At 40.2% G+C, this 23,173-nt stretch overlaps 1 protein-coding gene across 6 annotated transcripts in view; it reads left to right on the top strand.

Moving 5' to 3' along the window:
• Positions 1-23,173, top strand: part of DIS3L2 (DIS3 like 3'-5' exoribonuclease 2) — a 349,588-nt gene that overhangs the window by 35,136 nt on the left and 291,279 nt on the right. For 4 of the 6 annotated variants that reach the window (XM_041765744.1, XM_041765743.1, XM_041765745.1 and 1 more), the window contains 2 exons: positions 14,143-14,291; positions 14,810-14,967. In XM_041765744.1, coding sequence (XP_041621678.1) covers positions 14,240-14,291; positions 14,810-14,967 — 210 coding nt within the window. In that variant the 5' untranslated portion in view covers positions 14,143-14,239. Of the gene's footprint in view, positions 1-14,142; positions 14,292-14,809; positions 14,968-23,173 lie in introns of those variants that run through there. The other 2 variants (XM_041765747.1, XM_041765748.1) reach the window with 1 other exon arrangement.

Here is a 23,173-nt window from a genome sequence, read left to right as displayed (position 1 = left end):
ATACTTGTCTACATTTGTGTGCATTTCTATGTTTTCTGTCTCTATATATTATAAACCATTGATTAGAGTGATAGCTCCAGGGTTTATTCTAACCTTCCTACTCTCTATAATATTTTTCTCCAACATTGACAAACCTATGCCTTTTATCCACAATATATTTACTTGTCGAATTCTAGAATATATAGACAATAAATAGTTTCAGAGTTAAAAAAATAGAGTAGGGCAGCCTGGGTGGCCCAGCAGTTTGATGCTGCCTTCAGCCCAGGGCCTGATCCTGGAGACCGGGGATAGAGTCCCATGTCAGGCTCCCTGCATGGAGCCTATTTCTCCCCCTGCCTATGTCTCTGCCTCCCCCCCGCCCTTCTCTGTATCTCTCATGAATAAATAAATAAAATCTTAAAAAACAAGGTTCTTTCTTTTAGCTTTTTTTTTTTTTTTACCTGCTTCCTTTTCATCCTGCTCATACTTACCCTCCTTCCCGGCCCCCACTGTAGATAATAATTCCCAATAGTTGTAAATTACTCTTCTGTGTGTCTTTTCGCACAGATGAGCATATGGGTGTGTGTAATTCTTGTTTTTTTTATTCTTTGTTACATAAAAGGAGGCATACTCTAGATCATCTATCCCATAATTAATTCACAAGCACAGGAGTTGATCAAAGTAGAACACTTATATATGGTGAAATGAGTGGCCTCAGCTAAATCAAGTTTCTGAAGTGCAAAAAGGAACTTTTATCAGGTTATGGTAAAGCGGAGCCAAGAACAAGAAACCGGACTGAATCAGGGAACCTGTATTGGGTTAAAAAGACAATAAATACTTTGGTGGAAGAGAGCTTGGTTATATCATTCTGTCTCTTGACTCTGCTCTAATCTACACTGTTCTCCAGTCTGGAGGTTATCCTCTGTGTCTGATGCACAATTGCCGTCCTGGGGCATCCTTTTTCTGTCATCTTAAAAATTACTTAAATACTTTTGTACCGTGCTTCCTCTTCGTTGTATCTTCACTCTTGTTTTACATGTCATTTTGGTCAAGCATATACTTTGGTGCCTTCATAAAAAAGAATACATGAATTTTTTTTAGATCTATACTTCTGAAAATGTTTTTATTCTACACCACACTTAATAGTTTGCATATAGAATTCCAGGTTAGAAATAATTTTCCTTAAGTTTTTTTTTGCATCTTTATTGAGATATAATTTATTTAAATTAAATATTTCTCATGCTTAACATTCATTCCTGAAGATCCAGTTTTTGCTCTGCTATCATTTCTTTTATCTCAAAGAACTTCCTTTTGTGTTACGTGTAGTGATGTTCTACTGGTAATGGATTTTGGTTCTCCTTTATCTAAAAAAAGTATTTTGCTTTCATTTCTGAAGGATATTTTTTACTGGATATAGAATTCTGGGTTGATAGTTTTCTTTTCAACTCTTTAAAGATGTTTTTCCACTGTCTTCTGGACACCTTGAATGAAGATGATAGGAAATGATAAGAAATCTAGTGCCATTGAAAATGTTCCCCTCTTTGTAGTATAGTATTTTCCTCTGGCTGCTTTAGGTTTTTTTCTTTTCTTTGATTTTCTGCGGTTCGATTATGAGTCTGGATCTAGTTTTCTTTGAATTTTTCCTCTTTTGAGTTCATTGAGCTTCTTAAATTTATAGATTTGTCTTTCATCAAACCTAGGATGTTTTTGGTCAATATTTATTTTACTTTTTTTTCCCCCCAAGATTTTACTTATTTATTCATGAGACACACAGAGAGGGGGGTGGGGAGAGAGAGAGGCAGAGGCATAGGCAGAGGGAGAAGCAGGCTCCATGCAGGAAGCCCGATGTAGGACTCAATCCCAGGACTCTGGGATCACACCCTGAACCGAAGGCAGATGCTCAACCACCAAGCCACCCAGGCACCCCTATTTTATCTTTTTTTGACTCATTATTTTCTGGGATTCCAATTACCCATATGTTTGATTTTTTTTTGCTAAAATAAGCCTTAAGTCCATAAGGCTGTGTTCATCTTTTTGTTCAATCTTTTTTCTCTCTTTTTTCAGATTACATAATTTGTATTGAATAAAGTTTAAGCTCACTAACTCTTTACTCTTATATCTATTTTGCTATTAAGCTCATCCACTGAATTTTTTATTTCAGGTATATTTTTCCATTTTAAAATCTCTACTTTTAAAGGAGATTTTTTATTTCTCTATTGAAATTTTCTATCTTTTCATTCAACTGTCTTTTCCTTTCCTTCAATTAGCATAGTTATCATAGCTGGTTTAAAGTCCTTATCTAATAACTTTAACCCCTGAGTCATTTTAAGGTTGATAACCTGTGATTTTTTTCACTTTAGAATGGGTCAAATTTTCCAAGTTCTTTGTATGCCAAATAATTTTAGGTTATGTCTTGGATATAGTTGTGTAGACTCTGAATGCTGTTATGTTCCACTGTAGAGTGTTGATTATTATTATTATTTTTATTTCATTGGCGATTATCCTCAGACCCCATTAGACTCAGACTGTAAGTCTTGTCTCCTGTAGGTTCATGTTTAAGTTCAATTTTTAAAGACTTTATGATGTTCTGTTGGGTCTGTTCTACACATCTGCAGTGTTAAGGTTAGCCTGAGATCTGTATAGTGTTGATAAAAATTAGGGGGATCCCTTCTTCAGCTCTCCTATTTTAGGTTGCCCCTGGCAGCCAGCTGTGATTTCCCAGGCTCTTTTGCCTTCCTTCTGGCCAGGCACTCTGTAGGATGTTTTCTTGAAGTTTCAGCTGCCTGTACTGCCCACTCCTGTGACTGTGGCCTGCTCTTGGGCAAAGCTATACACCCCTCCCCCACAAGCTCAAACCAAAAAACCAAAAACCAGAAATATGAAACTCGCTTCGGTGCCAGCTGTGTCTCCAGATTTTTCCTCCTCCCAATCTATTTCTTTTGTTTATTCTTCAGAATCTTCAGGTAGTTCTTTCTTCCTTTCTTCCTTTCTTCCTTTCTTTCCTCCCAGAGTTTATAGTTGTTAGCTCAGTCTGTCTTTAAGTCCTTTTTCAGGCTTTGATGCCAAGCTTGGGCTTTCCCAACTTATCATTTTCATTAGGAATTCTCCTAGTGTGATATTGAAAAAACCTTTAGTAAGAGATGATACCTGAAAGATGGGTATGTTTGAGTTCTCTAGAGAAGCAGAACAAATGGGATATAGATATAGGAAGGTATTTATTATAGAGATTGGCTCATGCAATCATGGAAGCTGAGAAGTTCTACAATCCACTATCTATAAGCTGAAGACCCTGGAAAGGTGGTAGTGTAATTCATTCTGAGTCTGAAAGTCTGAGAATCAGGGTAGCCAGTGATGTAGCTTTTAGTCCATTCTGAAGGTCTGAGAACTGAGAGTGCTGAGAACAAGAGAAGATCCATGTCTCAGCTCAGGTGATCAAACTAGAGGGGCCAACTTCTTCTTTCCTTGGTGTTTTCATAATATTTAGGCCCTCAACAGATTGGATGATACATAACCACATCAAGGAGACTGGACTACTTTACTGCTCACCAATTGAAATGCTAGTTTCATCCAGAAACCCCCCACAGACACACCCTGAAATAATGTGTAGCTAAATATCTGGAAACTCTGTGATCCAGTCATGTTGACGTATAAATGAACCATTACAGTAGTTTAGATTACAGAGTTGCAGTGAGGAACACTGAAAGGTTTTGAAAAATCCCTTAATAAGATACCTCCTGTGTGACGTATGGAATAAAGAAAAGAAATTAGTGGTTGAGAGACCTGTTAAGAAACTGTTGTTAATCTTTAGACTATTCTGTTGCAACAACCTGATTTCAGAGTGCTGATCAAGTTGGAGAGGAGAGAATCTACTTAGGATACATTTTAAAGGTAGAAGTGATGGAATGTGGGAATAGAGTTTTATTAATGAAGAGAAAGAGGTTAGATGACTACTGTTTGCTGCCCAGGGATGATAATGATGTCATTAATCTGGATGCAGTAAGTATGCAGGCGGAAAATCTAGTTTGGGGAGAATAATAACTTGAATTAGAAACATGTTACATTCAAAGTGCTTGCCAATATTAATGAGCAGGAAGTTGAAAAGTTAAAGAATAGCTTCAGAGAGCAGGGCTGGAGATGTAGATTTAAAATTCTTTAACAGGGATCCCTGGGTGGCGCAGCGGTTTGGCGCCTGCCTTTGGCCCAGGGCGCGATCCTGGAGACCCGGGATCGAATCCCACATCGGGCTCCCGGTGCATGGAGCCTGCTTCTCCCTCTGCCTGTGTCTCTGCCTCTCTCTCTCTCTGTGACTATCATAAAAAAAAAAAAAAAAAATAAAATAAAATAAAATAAAATAAAATTCTTTAACAGAGAAGTGAGATGAGGCTTAAGAATAGGATCTTGCAAATGGCAGAAACTTAAGAGGTAAATGAAAGAAGAGTCAACAAGAAAATTTGAGAATTGCAGAGAGAGTAGGAGGAGGCAGGAGACTGTGGTGTCCTAAAGGGTCAAGGGAAAAAGAGTTAGTAGTCCAAGGGTATGGTCAATGACATCCTATTCTAGAGGGGCTAGGAAAAATGAACTGAGAGGATGCTATTGTTTTAATAATGAAGATTTTCCTTTTTAGGAATACTGAAAGCCTTATTTCATTGTAGAGATGAGGACAAATTTTATATTCCCAGGAATATTAAGGGCTTTGTCATGAGGAAATAGAATTATGAATTTAGACTACATTTTTAAACTTTGGCAGAGATGGGAGTGAGGGAAATGGAATGGTGACTAGTAGCTTGAATTTTACAGAAGGAGAACAGGGGTAGGCCATTAGCTAGGTTGTATGCTTTTGGGTAGGCAACTATGGAGAGCAGATATAAAATTAAGAATGAAGAACACAAATTGAAGATGTTAGGTTGTAAACATGTAGGAACTTTTTTTTTTAGATTTATTTATTTATTTTAGAGAGAACAAGAGAATGCATGAACGGGGAGAGAGGGAGAGAATCTCAAGCAGACTCAACACAGAGCCCACAGTCCCCGAGGTCATGACCTGAGCCAAAACCAAGAGTCAGACACTTTACTGACTAAGCCACCTAGGTACCCTTGTAGGGACCTGTCTAACTTTCATACAGGACAGAGGGGAAGATAAATGAAATTATGGAGAATTTTTGTCAGAAGAGTGAGTCATATAGGTGGGAGTTGGGAATTTAAGGTTTTGATTGAAAATGTGAGAATTAAGAGTGAGGTTGACACTTCCAGTTATGGCATCGGAAATAGTTGGAAACTAGTCTACCTTCTTTTTTTTTTAATATTTTATTTATTTATTCATGAGAGGCAGAGACACAGGCAGAGGGAGAAGCAGGCTCCATGCAGGGAGCCCGACATGGGACTCGATCCCAGGTCTCCAGGATCAGGCCCTGGACCGAAGGTGGCACCAAACTGCTGAGCCACCTGGGCTGCCCAACTAGTCTACCTTCTAACAGAAAAGTTGGCTTATGCCCATTACAAAAAAAAAAAAAAATCTGTTGCAAGTATTTGAGGAGTAATAAGAGAGTGACTATCAAGGAAGAATAAAGGTTTAGGGAGATAATGCTAGTATTTAGGGTTGTCTCCTCTGGATGTGTACTAGCTTTTAGAGAGATCAGCTGAAAGACAGAGAAGCTGAAAAACTGAGCAATGTACTTGATATTATTTTAGGGCTAGAGTGATAGGGATTTAGGCCCTGCTAATGTGGGGAGTGTGTGGTCCTGGTGAAGCATTCTTATTTGGGATTGGGATTCTGAAGGGCTACAGTCCACATTGTAAGGTTGAAGTGATGTAGATAGGCCCTCACAGAAACTGTATCTCTATTTTGAATGCATTTAAACCCTGAAAACAGATTGGGGTAATTTATTGTATTTGTCTCAGGTGCTTGGCAGAAGCGAATGAAATCCTGTTTGGAAGATGGTAACATTATACTAGTTCTCAAATTATCACCACAGAGATCTTGGAAATATAATGTCTAGTCCATAATAAAAAAAATCAGGCACAAATGATCAAACAATATGAACAAAATCAAATAGAAGCAAAGAAGATAGTATTAGATCTCTTTGGGCCTCCGTTATTGAAGTTTTCGGGAGCAACTTTAATATAGCCATGCTTACCTTGTTCATAGAGGCAAAAGACAAGATTTACCATTGTTAGCAGAGAACTGGAAATGTGTAAAAGAAAAAAATGGAAAATCTAGACTTGTAAGCATAATAACTGAAATTAGGAACTTAATGAGTGGGTTTGACAGATTAGAGCTGATAGAGAATTAGTGAAGTGGAAGAGTTATGAAGAAATTGAGGAAGACAAGACACAGAGATACTAAAAGGTCAAAAGTGTATAATTGAAGTTCCAGACAAAGAGTTGAGAGAATGGGGTAGAATGTATATGGGACAACATTGGTTGAAGACTTTTCATAACTGATAAAAGCTGTCAAATAATAGTATTATTGCTAACACCAAGGAGGATTAAAAAAAATCCATGCCTTAGTATATTGTAGTAAATTGCTAGAAAACCAAAGATAAAGAAAAAAATTTCAAAAGCTGCTCTAGAGGGAGAGAAGGATTAGTACACTTTCTTCTTCTTCTTCTTCTTCTTCTTCTTCTTCTTCTTCTTCTTCCTTCTTCCTTCTTCCTTCTTCCTTCTTCCTTCTTCCTTCTTTCTTCTCCTTCTCCTTCTTCAGATTTATTTATTTGAGAGAGAGAGTGAGAAAGAGTGCAAGCACAAGGAGGGCCAGAGGGAGAAGCAGACTCCCCACTCAGTGGGGAGCTTGATATGGGGCTTGATCCCAGGACCCAGAGATCATGACCTGAGCCAAAGGCCAAAGCTTAACCAACTGAGCTGCCCAGGTGCCCCAGAAATAGTACACTTTCAAAGACTACAAAATTAGATTAACGACTGACTTCTTAACGGAAACATTGAAAGCTAGAAGACAATTGAATGATACCTTCAAATTAGTTAGAGAAAATAACTGACAATCTAGAATTCTAAAACCTGTGAAAATTTCCTACAATAATAATGATGAAATTCAGATGTTTCAGACCTGACAGGAACGCTTTAAAATACTCAAAAGACACATGTAGCTTGTGGCTACCCTACTGGACAGCACAGATACTGAAAATTACATAACTTCAGTAAGGATAGTACTGCTATATGTACTAAGAAAATCATAAGGATATCTTGAGCAACATTGTTTCCCCTCAAAAAGGGAAACTTTAGATGAAATTGATAAATTTCTAGAAGGATGCAAATTACTAAAACTGAAGAAATTTAAAAATCTGAATTATTTTATATGTTAAAGCAGTATTTTTTTTCTTATGATACCTTTTTCTGCCTTTGGTATGGAGAAATAATATCCTCATAGAATGAGTTGGGAAATATTTTCTGTTTTCTGGAAGAGTTTGTGAAGTTTTACGGTTATTTTTTTCTTTCAATGTTTGGTAGAATTTACCTGGGCTTTTCTTTATTAGAAGATTTAACTACTAATTCAATTTCTTGTTATATGTCTATTTAGATTTTTAATTTTTTTCTTAAGCCAGCTTTAGTTATTTGTTCCTTTCTAGGAATTTGTCCATTTCATCTGTTATCTAGTTGGCCTAAAGTTGTTTGTATTCCCTTATAATCCTTTCTGTAAGGTTGGTAGAGAGGTGCTGTCTTTCACTCCTGTTCTGTGGTCACCCTGTGGAGGTGGAATGGATCCTTTCCCAATTAGTAGGATGTATATTAATTGTACTCTATATTAAACAGGAGAATTTGAGAGAGAACTTATTACTCACCTACGAGACTCCTTGGCAGAGTAGGGTGAGTACAGGCATGTCTGGTCTGGTTTGAGTGAGGCTGAAGGAGTGGGTTAATTCTTTATAATGGGTAGGGAACTGGAGAGAAGTTCCTATGTGTAGACTGGGGATTTGTGAAATTTGAATTTCCCACTGGGGTCAAAGGTTGGGGTACTCATGGACTGTCTTCTCAGGTTGTACAGATGGATCAAATGGGAAAGAGGAATTAAGGCTAAAAATAAGTCGGTAGTCAAACATTGAAAAATGGAGCCAGGTTCTTTATCACAAGTCTTTAAATTGGATTTTTAAAAAATAATTGTACTTCATATTTCTTTTCTTCCTTTCTTTATGTTGGATCATCTTGACTGATCATTTTTATTTTCAGGTTTATCAATTCTTTTTATGCCAACTTCCATCTGCTGTTGAATCCTTCTAGTGAAATTTTCATTTTAGTTCTTTCATCTTGCAATTTACTTTAAAAAAAATAATGTCTGTTGATTTTTTCTTTTCTTTTTAAAATTTTATTTTTAGAGAAAGAATGGGGAAAGGGGCAGAGGGAGAGAGAGAGTGAGAGAGGCTCAGCACAGAGCCCGACATGCGTCTTAGTCCTCTGACCCTGAGATCATGACCTGAGTCAGACATTCAACGGGTGACTGAGCCACTCAGGTGCCCCTCTCTATTGATATTTTTTATTTGATGAGTCATTGTTATTATACTTTTCCTTTATAAGTTTTTTTTTTTTTAGTTCTTTGAACATATTTGTGATACATGCTTTTGAAGTTCTTATTGCCAGAGTCTGAAATCTAGCCTTCCCCAGAGACATTTTTTTATTGAAACTGCTGCCCCCTCTTCCTGTGTATGGGTCACACTTTTCTCTTTTTTGCCCACGTTATAATTCTTTGTTGAAATCTGGACATTTTGATATACTCTGCATTCTGATTCCTTTTCCCCTAGAGTTGGTTGTTCTTTTTGTTTGTGTAGTGACTTGTCTGGACTTATTCTTTGGAGTCTGTTTCTCCTATCCTGTGTGGATGCCGATGTCTCTGCTAATTCTTCCTTTCTTGTTTTTATTTTTAAGTCTAACTTTCTTGTAGTTGCCCTTGGGTCAGTATATCTTAATGGTCAGCCCATGATTTTCAGAGGTTGTGTTTAGCTCTGAAACTGTGAGGCCCCCTATCCTTTGTCAGTGTTTCTTGCGAGACTTGGGGGAATGCTTTCAAAGTTCAGGCAGTTTACACATCAGCCCAGGCTTTTGCTTTCTATATTTGTAAGGTTCACATTCATCCAGGGATGAGCAGCTTTCTAGTGCCATTTCATTTCATTTCATTTCATTTCATTTCATTTCATTTCATTTCATTTCATTTCATTTCATTTTTTTTAAAGATTTTATTCATTTATTCAGGAGAGACACAGAGAAGCAGAGATGTAGGCAGAAGAAGAAGCAGGCTTCCTGCAGGGAGCCTGATGTGGGTCTCAATCACTGCACTCCGGGATCATGCCCTGAGCTGAAGGCAGATGCTCAACCACTGAGCCACCCAGGCATCCCGGCCTTCTCATTTTTTTCCTGCATGTTTAAAGTCCTTTGCATGCACATAGCAGGAAAAAGTAGATTTTTGCCAAGGCCCACTTTAGTTGTCTTATTCCTAATTCTCCCTGTTAAATTTCTGGTTGGTTTCCTGATCTGTTGCTTGCCCTAACTAGTATAGCAGATTCAGGCTACTTGTGATAATTGGCCTTCCTAATTTTTTCGTTCCTTGGAATCATTGTTTCTGAAAATGCCCCTGGACCTGGAATTCTTTTTGCTCGGCTCCAAAGAAATTTAGCTCCTCTGGCTAAGTGGAGCTGCCAATCTTCATAGCTTGTTCTGTCCTGGTGGGATTTCCTTACCAAGAGTTTGGGACTGTGGGATGGTGGGAACTCCAGGTTAAACCACCACACACTTATGTTGTTCTTTACAAGAGTCAGTAGAGTTTCTGGAATAAACACTTCTCAATGTTTTATATGTCTTTGGTCAATATCCAAATCCTTAAATAATTGATTTTGATAATTTTTATCCAGTTTTATTGTTATTTTTTTTTCTAGGGGATAGCATTTTTCAAATTCCTTATTTAACCTGGATATTCCTATACATTCTGGCCATCATTTCCCCTGTCTTCTCTCTCTCACGCGTGTGTGTGCGTGTGTGTGTGTATATACTTTTTTATTTTTATTTTTTATTTTTTTTAGAGAGCACGTGTACGTGTGTGCGTGTGTGGCAGAGGGGAAAGGGGAGAGAGAGAGAGAATCTTAAAGAGACTCCATGCCCAGTGCAGAGCCTGACACAGGGTTCAATTTCACCACCCTGAGATCATAACCTGAGCCGAAATCAAGAGTTGGATGCTTAACAAACTGAGCCACCCAGGCACCCTTCTGTCTCCCTCATTTTTAAACATTTAAATTTTATTCAAACAATTTTATTTTAGAATGTGTTATAAAGTAGCACTGTATTGGCAATTTGGTTAAGTAGTGTCTTAGTATAACTTGTTGACTATTTCATGTTTCCCAATTATTTGTGGTGTAAATTGTTTATTTCTCTAACTTTAGTGAGGTTTATTTTAAACTTATTCTCTCTTTTTTAAAAATTTATTCCATCAATAGTGTTTTCTTTCATTTGTTCTTACCAGGTCTTGCTTTCTATCGGCTACATCTTAGCTTCTGAAAAGGCTCAACCTTTTCTCTCTTTATACTTTTTAATTTTATTGCCTTGGGTTTCCTTTACTACCAAGGTTCATAAATTTTATCTGCTCTTGTTTCTCATCAGGGCTGAGATACGGGGTAAGGCAAGTGAGATGCCTAGGGCACTAACATTTCAGGAGTCTCTCTTGAAGTCCTCTAAGTGCAGGGTGCAGGGTTAGTACTTGTATGATTTTGCTTTTATGAATTTTGCATCCTTGGAGCCTGGCTTCCCTCACCTTAGTCCTGGCCCTGCTACTTAATTTCTCATTAGTGGATATTTGTTGTAAGGTGGTTTCTGTTCCAAATAGGTTTCATTCTTTCAAATTTTTGAGTGTCTGCTCTGTACTATGCATTGTGCTAGGTTTGGGGAATATAAAGGCTCTCAAGACACTACTTCTTTCACCCAGATTATTTCTTCAGATTTTCTCCTTCTCGAGTCTAGGTGCCTCTCCCTGCATTCCACTTCATTCCTGCTTTTTTTTGTACCATGTGTCACTATTGACCATTACTGCCTGTTCATCCTAACCCCAGCCCAACTCTTCAGAATGTACAGCTATTTCCATGATAAGACACCCTCTCGAGGAACCAGTGGGCATTTGGGCAGTAGATCAGTGTACCCCATTCTGAAAACTGGTAAGAATTAGAAATTGACTTGTCCTTTCAGTGTGTTAAGGTAGGGGTGCCCAGGATTTCTCTTGGGTTAATAGATCTTTAGACATGTTGCTGGGAAGGTTGTTTGTTCATTCATCTGCTTAGTATATTCTCTGTTTGGAATCTTTCCTTCTCCTTCCAGTACTTTGATACCCAAAGGCAAGCTTTGATTCTCTGCCCAGCTATCTGGTTTACTTCTGCCAATTTTGTTTCCTGGCTCCCGTGTTCTTTTCCTGTTCTTTGCTGACTTGTTTTTAGTGTAATTTCCCTGAATGATCCTGCTCTTCTTGGTGTTTTCACCGCTTATTCATGAAAATAAACTCATCTACTCATTTAAGGAGTGAATAGTGAACCTATATTCTATCCTGGGTACTATAGGAATCACTGGGGTTACAACAGTGAAACCAACCAAACATTCCTTATCCTCCTGAGCTAGAGAGACAAGTTAGGGATAAATCATACCAACATAAATCATACCGAACACCAAGGGTGTTTGCTGTGAAGGAAAGTTGCAGGTGGAGCTGATCTTGGGACATTTGAGTTGAAATCTCTGTCTTCATTTCACTTAACTGGCAGTAAATCCCCGTAATTTTGAAATCTTGCCTGCATCAGGACTTGATACAAAGTACCCATTTTCAATTATGACTTTTTTAATATTGTCTTTTTCCTGCTTGCAGCTTGACTCAACCCTTCACCTTGCTCAAGGCTGCCATGAGTTGAATTCTTACTTAGTAGTGGTTGTCAGCTGTGATTGTTAACTTATTCTCCTTTGGAAGTTATTTTCTCCCAGGTTTTCTTGACATTTGACCTGTTGGTTCTTTTCGTACATCTTTGTTAGTTTTTGTGTTCTATGTCCTACTTCTTTGCATTTCCTAAAATTTGTCCTAACCCAGATTTTGTGCTGGGCCCCTTCTGTATCAACTTACCCTTTCTTGGCAATCTTGTCCTTTCTAGAGAATTTTGGTTGCCATTTTTAAGTGAATGGCTGGCCAGTTTATCTAAGTTATGCTCTAGTTTCCAACTATTTGGGATAGAGGTATACATACAGGCGCATATTTCCGTGTGCACAGGTTCATGTAGAGGGAGGGAACACTCTAAGTAGAATTCATTATCTTCTCTAACTCAGTGACTTTATAATCTCCCAATCTCCTTGCTCAAAATCTCGAACATTTGCTCCCTCTTTGCTTTTGAGACCCCGGATCTGCCTGGTTGCCATGTGGTGTGAGTTTGTCCTGCAATCCCACCACATCATGGGTTTCTTTTTTTCAGTGTGTGCTCACTCAGCTCTACTTCAGGCCTTCCTTTCTTTCTCTCTGGTCTGTTCTGGTTCTTTCCTGAGGTGCAGCTGCTGCTGTCTTTCTCAATTCCAGAGGACTCTGAATCCTGTGCCAGCTTTATTTTTCCTGAATTGTGATTCTGATCTGTTGTTCTTCTCTTCTGCTTATTCATGCTTCAGACATTCCCTACTGCCTTTGAGAAACAGGCTGGTTTTCTAGACCTTCCAACTTGTTTTATTTTCCCTGCCACGTCCCTTCATACAGGCTGGACTCTCTCCAAATGGAATTAATGTTGTAAGACTCTGCCTGTGTTTTTCTGTTTGTATCTCTATTTTTGGTTCCTTGTGCCAGTAGTGTGCTTGTCTCACATTCTCAGTTCTTCCTTCACATTTTTCCTGAAGCTCTCTCAGGTTTCCTGACCCAGAGATACTTTTTCTTCCATCATGAGTACATTTACCCATACTTAAAAAAAATATAGTGCTTATCACTTCCCAACTTGTATTGTTATTTCAGTATGATTTTGTAAGTCTCATCAGCTCTTGTATTCTTCATTGAGCCTAGTATAGTACATTGTCCAAGTGTTTGTTGCATTAATAAGTGGCTGGATGCCTTCTGAATTAAACCAGCAGACAGTCTGGCCTCCTCTGTGTGCCCTTCCCATTACCTTGTTTATCTAAGACCATCTGTTTCTCTCCCTTCTTGCTTTTTTTTTTTAAACTTTATCCCTGAATCTCTTCATGTATTGCTAAGTGGCCCATTACCCTTTGTCATTGTAGCTTCTCTTTTCCTGAGTTAGTATTAATTTCACTTTAAAGAAAAATGATGTCATTTCAGTGAAGGATGTGTGTGGGAAATTTACAGAAGATGGAAGCTAGTATTGAGAATGACATCTTGATCCATTTTATGGGAAAGAAGCCTGCCCACCAGGATTTTGGAAATTTGCAAGTATAGGCTTGAATCTCTGGGCTGGTGGCCAGCTAAGAGTAGAAAGTAGAAGTTGTAATATGTGTTCAGTATCTAGGTGGAAGGCCAGGGGCCAGCTCCAGGGCCCTGGATTCCAGTCTCCTGATCTAGGCAGCTGCCTTATGTTCCTTGGAAGCAGCTGCCTGAGCTTTTGGACAGATGATTGGTTTAAAGTGATGTCAGGTAAGAGTAGGGAAATAGATATCTAACTGCCATGTTGCCATTTTTTTGAAAGCTAGTGAAACACCTTGGGTTCCCTGCATGGTTTTGGATATCTGGTTGTGGCAGTAAGTTGGGTTTTGTTGATGAATTCCAAAGGAATTGATTTATTTGGTTTCATAGATGAATGTCATTTGTCTGATGTGAAACTTAATAGCTGTACCTTTTGAGTGCTAGTTTAGTGCCTGTTTCATTATAGTCTTGAGATTCCAGATTTTTATAACTTTTTTCAAAATTATATTCTCTCTCATGTTTACCCATTTCAGAAACTAAATGGAACTGCAGCACTCTTTCAGTCCCCACCTCATTGCCATTTGTGGAGGTTTTTGGTTGAAGTGGCCCAAACAAGCAGGCTAGCAATACCTTGAAAAGAAACTCAGGACAGATGGTGTGCTTGTCTAACTGTCTGGGAGAAAGTGACACTGGGACCCACGAGGCCCCCCGCCCCCACATGTAGTTTCTGTCACTCACATACCACATTTCTGAGAGCACAGAGGAGGCCACAGGTTAACTGCTAGTCAGTCACCTATTTCTCTTTGGTTTCAGATAGTGACAACCAAGCGACTCAAGGCAGGAAGAAGTCTGAGCTGAGCAGTAGAGGACCCCCTGGATCTGGAGAGAAGAGGCAACCTTGGAACCAGTGATGAGCCATCCTGACTGCAGGCTGAACCTCCGGCACCTGGGGACCCCCAGAGGTAGCAAAAGGAAAATGGAGTCTATTCTAGCAACTGGAGACCTGAAATAAAATAACTGGAATGGAAGCGCAGGGCAGGTCTTAGGACTGAGGGGCACTGTAATTCTTTTGGTGACCTGTTAAATATTCTTCCATATTATTTATTCTAAAATTAAGTGTGGTTTCTTATTGTCTTATTGTTATATTGAGTACAGTTGTTTAGTCTCCTCCAGAAAAGAGACAATCTTTAATTCTTATTTTATAAAATTTGTATCTATAAACAGCAAAGCACATAGAACCCATTATTCAAATTATGTTCCATGCATGTTGTGGTGCTGATTTAAAACTTAAGTCTCATCTGCATACATTTTATTCATGTTTCCTTACCCATTCTTTCTTTTTTGTGACTATTTAAAGTCATTATCAGAGCATTTCATTCTTTTGTTGGTCTTTCTACAAAAATAAAGGTAAAATATCTCCAGTTTAAAAATACAGAGATTTTTTTTGAGGAAAGAGTTGATTGCTGCCTCCTGTTCCTAGGTGTGTCCTCTGTAGCTGGCCCACATGGTGTTGGTGCTTCGCCAGGTGACAAAAAGTTGAAGAACAAGTCTGCACGAGGGAAGAAAAAGAGCGTATTTGAAACCTACATGTCCAAGGAGGATGTCTCAGAAGGCTTGAAGAGAGGAACACTCATCCAGGTGCTTAAAACATACTAGGCATCTATTCCTTGACTATGTTGAATCAGAAGTAATCTATTGCTCATAAAATTGCTTATTGCTCTGCATTGTATACTCGAGGGAAATGGTGAGTGAACAGGCACAGGGCTTCCTACTTCTGACACCTGCAGTGCAGTGTGGAAAGCACCACAAACAGACAGACAAAGTGCTCTGAGATTTGAGTGGATGGAGCCATTACTTCCAATTAGGGTTGTCTAGGAATGTTTTATTGGAAGGGATATATTTGGTCATGAGTTGGCCCAGTTGGAACAAATGAAGATAAGAGAAAGCACTTTATGGACAGAGAAACCAGTGTGTGCTACTAAGACAGAAGTGGGAAATAGGATTTGGTTGTAAGGAACATTGATAGTTCAGTTGGTCTAGAGCACTTGGATACTAAATGATGGAGATTAGAGTTGAACAGGAAATAGTAAACAGCAGACAATATTTATCGAGTGCTTTATAGTTTACAAAATACTTTTACAAACTAGGTCAATGGTTTGGCTCAGCAGATGTTTGTTGAGCATCCACTGTGAGCTGGGAACAGTTCATACTGAGGAGTGTGCTGCCTGGGTGTTCTTGAAATGAAGGCAGGTGAAACTGGCTTTCTGTTCTTTGAACTCCCAGCCCAGTTTAGGCAGGCAGTCATATGAATAGATGCTTTGGGGAAAATGGTAAGTTCTCAAATAAAAGTGTTACTGAGGTGTATGGGAGCATGTTGGGGGGAATTGGGAGACTGGAGGAGGTGACCTCTTGGTGCATATTGAAGGAAGGCTAGTTGGGGCCTAGTACATGAGTGATAACATGTGTGAGGAGGTATGGAGAGGTAGTGGCACCAATGAAAACATGTCTTGGAAAACAGTGTGGAGTAAGGCAGCATAGATCTCCTTAGGCATGAAACATGAGGCAGGAAGTAGGTAAGGAGACAGAGAGTGAGGCAGGGGCACATATTCTTTGAATTAAGTCTATTTTATAATTATTGGATTGGTATATAGAGGCATTGCCATGTGTTACCTGGCTCCCTTGAAAATGTTGGTTGTGTTCCATTCTGAATACATTCTTTCATTTCTCTCATTCTGAGAGCCCAGCTCCTATATTTGTGGTTTTGGCTAAAGATCCAGCCAGTGAACAGATACTGTCCACTTCTCCTCCTCCTCCTCCTCCTCGCCCCCCTTCTTCTTTCTTCTTCTTCTTTCTTCTTTCTTCTTCTTTCTTCTTCCTTCTTTCTTCTTCTTTCTTCTTCTTCATTTATTTATTCATGAGAGATACCGAGAGAGAAGCAGAGACATAGGCAGAGGGAGAAGCAGGCTCCCTCTGGGGAGCCTGATACGGGACTAGATCCCAGGACCCTGGGATCGTGACCTGAGCCAAAAGCAGATGCTCAACCACTGAGCCACCCAGGTGTCCCTCTTCTTTTCCTTCTTAATCCCTTTTCTGTATTTACCTGTGGTCAAGAACACATATGATTAATGTAGCCTTTTTTTTTGGCCCCCTTCATCCTTCCCCTGCCCCTTACCCTGTATCCCTGCCACCTCTGCCAACCACCAGTATGTATATCTGAGCTTGTGTGGTTTTTTCTTTTTTTTTTTTTTTTTAAGATTCCACATATAAGGGACCCAACAGTATTTGTCTTTCTCTGTTTGACCTGTTTCATTTAGCATAATGTCTTTGAGATCCTCCAGTGGTTACAAATGGCAAGATATCATCCTTTTTTTTTCTTTTTTATCATGGAGTAATATTCCATTGTGTGTGTATGTATGTATACTCTACAATTTCTTTATTCCTTCATCACTGGACATTTAGGTTGTTTTCATAACTTGTCTATTATAAATAATGCTGCAGTGAACATGGGTTGCACATATCTTTTTGTGTTAGTGTTTTGTTTTGTTTTGTTTTTTTAAAGATTTATTTATTCATTCATTCAGAGAGAGTGAAGAGAGAAGCAGAGACACAGGTGGAGGGAGAAGCAGGCTCCATGCAGGAAGCCCGATGCGGAACTCGATCCTGGGTATCCAGGATCACACCCCAGGCTGCAGGCAGCGTTAAACCGCTGTGCCATTGGGGCTGCCCTGTGTTAGTGTTTTTTTTTTTTTTTTTTACTAAAGTTTAAATTCTCTCACTTTATTTTTTATTTTTTTTTAATTAATTTTTATTGGTGTTCAATTTACCAACATACAGAAAACCACCCAGTGCTCATCCCATCAAGTGTCCACCTCAGTGCCCGTCACCCATTCCCCTCCAACACCCGCCCTCCTCCCCTTCCACCACCCCTAGTTCGTTTCCCCGAGTTAGGAGTCTTTATGTTCTGTCTCCCTTCCTGATATTTCCCAACATTTCTTTTCCCTTCCTTTATATTCCCTTTCACTATTATTCATATTCCCCAAATGAATGAGAACATACACTGTTTGTCCTTCTCCGATTGACTTATTTCACTCAGCATAATACCCTCCAGTTCCATCCACGTTGAAGCAAATGGTGGGTATTTGTCGTTTCTAATGGCTGAGTAATATTCCATTGTATACATAAACCACATCTTCTTTATCCATTCATCTTTCGATGGACACCGAGGCTCCTTCCACAGTTTGGCTATTGTGGCCATTGCTGATAGAAACATCGGGGTGCAGGTGTCCCGACATTTCACTGCATCTGAATCTTTGGGGTAAATCCCCAACAGTGCAATTGCTGGGTCGTAGGGCAGGTCTATTTTTAACTCTTTGAGGAACCTCCACACAATTTTCCAGAGTGGCTGCACCAGTTCACATTCCCACCAACAGTGTAAGAGGGTTCCCTTTTCTCCGCATCCTCTCCAACATTTGTTGTTTCCTGCCTTGTTAATTTTCCCCATTCTCACTGGTGTGAGGTGGTATCTCATTGTGGTTTTGATTTGTATTTCCCTGATGGCAAGTGATGCAGAGCATTTTCTCATGTGCTTGTTGGCCATGTCCATGTCTTCCTCTGTGAGATTTCTCTTCATGTCTTTTGCCCATTTCATGATTGGATTGTTTGTTTCTTTGGTGTTGAGTTTAATAAGTTCTTTATAGATTTTGGAAACTAGCCCTTTATCTGATATGTCATTTGCAAATATCTTCTCCCATTCTGTAGGTTGTCTTTTAGTTTTGTTGACTGTATCCTTTGCTGTGCAAAAGCTTCTTATCTTGATGAAGTCCCAATAGTTCATTTTTGCTTTTGTTTCTTTTGCCTTTGTGGATGTATCTTGCAAGAAGTTACTGTGGCCAAGTTCAAAAAGGGTGTTGCCTGTGTTCTCCTCTAGGATTTTGATGGAATCTTGTCTCACATTTAGATCTCTCATCCATTTTGAGTTTATCTTTGTGTATGGTGAAAGAGAGTGGTCCAATTTCATTCTTCTGCATGTGGATGTCCAATTTTCCCAGCACCATTTATTGAAGAGACTGTCTTCCAATGGATAGTCTTTCCTCCTTTATCGAATATTAGATGACCGTACATTTCAGGGTCCACTTCTGGATTCTCTATTCTGTTCCATTGATCTATGTGTCTGTTTTTGTGCCAGTACCACACTGTCTTGATGACCACGGCTTTGTAGTACAACCTGAAATCTGGCATTGTGATGCCCCCAGCTATGGTTTTCTTTTTTAAAATTCCCCTGGCTATTCGGGGTCTTTTCTGATTCCACACAAATCTTAAAATAATTTGTTCTAACTCTCTGAAGAAAGTCCATGGTATTTTGATAGGGATTGCATTAAACGTATAAATTGCCCTGGGTAACATTGACATTTTTACAATATTAATTCTGCCAATCCATGAGCATGGAATATTTTTCCATCTCTTTGTGTCTTCCTCAATTTCTTTCAGAAGTGTTCTATAGTTTTTAGGGTATAGATCTTTTACCTCTTTGGTTAGGTTTATTCCTAGGTATCTTATGCTTTTGGGTGCAATTGTAAATGGGATTGACTCCTTAATTTCTCTTTCTTCAGTCTCATTGTTAGTGTATAGAAATGCCATTGATTTCTGGGCATTGATTTTGTATCCTGCCACGCTACCAAATTGCTGTATGAGTTCTAGCAATCTTGGGGTGGAGGCTTTTGGGTTTTCTATGTAGAGTATCATGTCATCGGCGAAGAGGGAGAGTTTGACTTCTTCTTTGCCAATTTGAATGCCTTTAATGTCTTTTTGTTGTCTGATTGCTGAGGCGAGGACTTCCAGAACTATGTTGAACAGCAGTGGTGAGAGTGGACATCCCTGTCTTGTTCCTGATCTTAGGGGAAAGGCTCCCAGTGCTTCCCCATTGAGAATGATATTTGCTGTGGGCTTTTCGTAGATGGCTTTTAAGATGTCGAGGAAAGTTCCCTCTATCCCAACACTCTGAAGGGTTTTGATCAGGAATGGATGCTGTATTTTGTCAAATGCTTTCTCTGCATCTAATGAGAGTATCATATGGTTCTTGGTTTTTCTCTTGCTGACATGATGAATCACATTGATGGTTTTACGAGTGTTGAACCAGCCTTGTGTCCCGGGGATAAATCCTACTTGGTCATGGTGAATAATTTTCTTAATGTGTTGTTGGATCCTATTGGCTAGTATCTTGTTGAGAATTTTTGCATCCATGTTCATCAGGGATATTGGTCTGTAATTCTCCTTTTTGGTGGGGTCTTTGTCTGGTTTCGGAATTAAGGTGATGCTGGCCTCATAGAACGAATTTGGAAGTACTCCATCTCTTTCTATCTTTCCAAACAGCTTTAGTAGAATAGGTATGATTTCTTCTTTAAACGTTTGATAGAATTCCCCTGGGAAGCCATCTGGCCCTGGACTCTTGTGTCTTGGGAGGTTTTTGATGACTGCTTCAATTTCCTCCCTGGTTATTGGCCTGTTCAGGTTTTCTATTTCTTCCTGCTCCAGTTTTGGTAGTTTGTGGATTTCCAGGAATGCATCCATTTCTTCTAGATTTCCTAATTTATTGGCGTAGAGCTGTTCATAATATGTTTTTAAAATCGTTTGTATTTCCTTGGTGTTGGTAGTGATCTCTCCGTTCTCATTCATGATTTTATTAATTTGAGTCTTCTCTCTCTTCTTTTTAATAAGGTTGGCTAATGGTTTATCTATCTTATTAATTCTTTCAAAGAACCAACTCCTGGTTCTGTTGATCTGTTCCACAGTTCTTTTGGTCTCGATATCATTGAGTTCTGCTCGAATTTTAATTAACTGTCTTCTTCTGCTGGGGGTGGGTTCTATTTGTTGCTTTTTCTCTAGTTCCTTTATGTGTAAGGTGAGCTTTTGAATTTGAGATCTTTCCAGTTTTTGAATGGATGCTTGTATTGCGATGTATTTCCCCCTCAGGACTGCTTTTCCTGCATCCCAAAGATTTTGAACGGTTGTATCTTCATTCTCATTAGTTTCCATGAATCTTTTTAATTCTTCCTTAATTTCCTGGTTGACCTTTTCATCTTTTAGCAGGATGGTCCTTAACCTCCACGTGTTTGTGGTCCTTCCATACTTCTTGTTGTGATTAAGTTCTAATTTCAAGGCATTATGGTCTGAGAATATACAGGGGACTATCCCGATCTTTTGGTATCGGTTCAGACCCGATTTGTGACCCAGTATGTGGTCTATTCTGGAGAAAGTTCCATGTGCACTTGAGAAGAATGTGTATTCAGTTGAGTTTGGATGTAAAGTTCTGTAGATATCTGTGAAATCCATCTGGTCCAGTGTATCATTTAAAGCTCTCGTTTCTTTGGAGATGTTGTGCTTAGAAGACCTATCCAGGGTAGAAAGAGCTAGATTGAAGTCACCAAGTATAAGTGTATTATTATCAAGGTATTTCTTGAGTTTGGTTATTAATTGGTTTAAATATTTGGCAGCTCCCACATTCGGGGCATATATATTGAGGATTGTTAAGTCCTCTTGTTGGATAGATCCTTTGAGTATGAGATAGTGTCCCTCTTCATCTCTCACTATAGTCTTTGGGGTAAATTTTAATTTATCTGATATAAGGATGGCAACCCCTGCTTTCTTTTGAGGACCATTTGAATGGTAAATGGTTCTCCAACCTTTTATTTTCAGGTTGTAGGTGTCCTTCTGTCTAAAATGAGTCTCTTGTAGACAGCAAATAGATGGGTCCTGCTTTTTTATCCAGTCTGAAACCCTGCGCCTTTTGATGGGGTCATTAAGCCCATTCACGTTCAGAGTTACTATTGATAGATATGAGTTTAGTGTCATCATATCTATTCAGTCCTTGTTTTTGTGGATTGTTCCACTGAACTTCTTCTTAAAGGGGAATTTTAAGAGTCCCCCTTAAAATTTCTTGCAGAGCTGGTTTGGAGGTTACATATTCTTTCAGTTCCTGCCTGTCTTGGAAGCTCTTTATCTCTCCTTCCATTATAGTCTCATTTGAATGAAAGCCTTGCTGGGTAAAGTAGTCTTGGTTGCATGTTCTCATTTAGGACCCTGAATATATCCTGCCAGCCCTTTCTGGCCTGCCAGGTCTCTGTGGAGAGGTCTGCTGTTACCCTAATATTCCTCCCCATAAAAGTCAGGGACTTTTTTTCTCTTGCTGCTTTAAGGATCTTCTCCTTATCTTTGGAATTTGCAAGCTTCACTATTAAATGTCGAGGTGTTGAACGGTTTTTGTTGATTTTTAGGGGGGGATCTCTCTATTTCCTGGATCTGAATGCCTGTTTCCCTTCCCAGGTTAGGAAAGTTTTCAGCTAGGATTTGTTCAAATACATATTCTGGCCCTCTGTCCCTTTCGGCGCCCTCAGGAACCCCAATTAAACGTAGGTTTTTCTTCCTCAGGCTGTCATTCATTTCCCTTAATCTATCCTCATGATCTTTTAATTGCTTGTCTCTTTTTTCCTCAGTTTCCCTCTTTGCCATCAACTTGTCTTCTATGTCACTCACTCGTTCTTCCACCTCGTCAAGCCTCGTCGTTAGGACTTCTAGCTTGGATTGCATCTCATTTAATTGATTTTTAATTTCTGCTTGATTGGATCTAAATTCTGCAGTCATGAAGTCTCTTGAGTCCTTTATGGTTTTTTCTAGAGCCACCAGTAGCTGTAAAATAGTGCTTCTGAATTGGCTTTCTGACATTGAATTGTAATCCATATTTTGTAACTCTGTGGGAGAGTGGGCTGTTTCTGATTCTTTTTTTTGAGGTGAGGTTTTCCTTCTAGTCATTTTGCTCAGTGCAGAGTGGCCAAAAACAAGTTGTAGTGGGAAAAGGAGAAAAAGAGAGAGAAGGAAAGAAAAGAGAAAAAGAAAAAAGAGAAAGAAGAAAAAAAACGGGAAAAAGAAAAGAAAAAGAAAGAAAAAGAAAGGAGAAAAAAGAAAAAAAGGGGGGGTGGGGGAAGCAATCAGAAATCAAGAAGAAAGAGAGAGAAAAAACACAAAACAAAACAAAAAACAAAAAAAACAAAAAAAAGCACGGGGGAGTATCTTCCGATTCTGTATACTTTAAGTCCCTTGACTTCCCTTGGAACTGGTCCGTGTCGCTGGTCTTCTGGGGGAGGGGCCTGCTGTGCTGATTCTCAGGTGTGAGCACTCGGGGGAGCTGCTCTGCCCCTTGCCTGGTGCAGGGCTCAGTGGGGGTTGTTCACCCCGTGAGGCCCCGGGAGGAAGCCACAGTGGCGGGGGCAGCTCTGGGACCCTGGAGTCGGCCCCCGCAGTAGCTCCGGGGCTCTCCGTCTGCAGGGCCTGGGGGCTCCCGGGCGGGGCCGCTGATCTGCTCAGTTCCAGGCAGGAGCGTCCTTGCTGTCCTGGGCCCTCCCGGCCTCTGCCTGTCCCGGGGGAGGCCGGATCCTGGGCTGTGTCCCGGCGCCCTGTGCTACGGGGCCTGCGCTGTTGGATTCTCGCCGCCGCCCGAGCCCCTCCGAGCTGTTCCCGGAGCCGCGCCGCCCCCTCCGCGGAGCTTCTTCCTCCGCCCGAGCCGCCGCCGCTGAGCTGTTCCCGGAGCCCCGCAGCCCCCTCCGCGGAGCCGCCTCCCGAGCCCCTCCGAGCTGCTCCGGGTCCCGCCGAGCGCTGCAGCCCTTAGGGAGCTCAGCGCACTCTCCCGGGGCGCAGTTCCTCTGTTACTGTCCCAGGGAGCCCGAGGGCATCCCCGCCTTTCTGGGGATCCCGCTCCACCTCCCTGCGAGCCCCTTTCCGCGGGGAAGGTCGGTGCAGCTCCTGCTCCTCCGGGACGGGGCTCTCCTGTCCTGGGGACACTCGCCCCGGCCTC

Source organism: Vulpes lagopus, chromosome 8 (assembly GCF_018345385.1).
Source record: "Vulpes lagopus strain Blue_001 chromosome 8, ASM1834538v1, whole genome shotgun sequence".
In the NCBI taxonomy this organism is placed as follows: domain Eukaryota; kingdom Metazoa; phylum Chordata; class Mammalia; order Carnivora; family Canidae; genus Vulpes; species Vulpes lagopus.
Note: the sequence above shows the minus strand (reverse complement) of the source record. Positions and strands in the feature narration are given on the sequence as shown.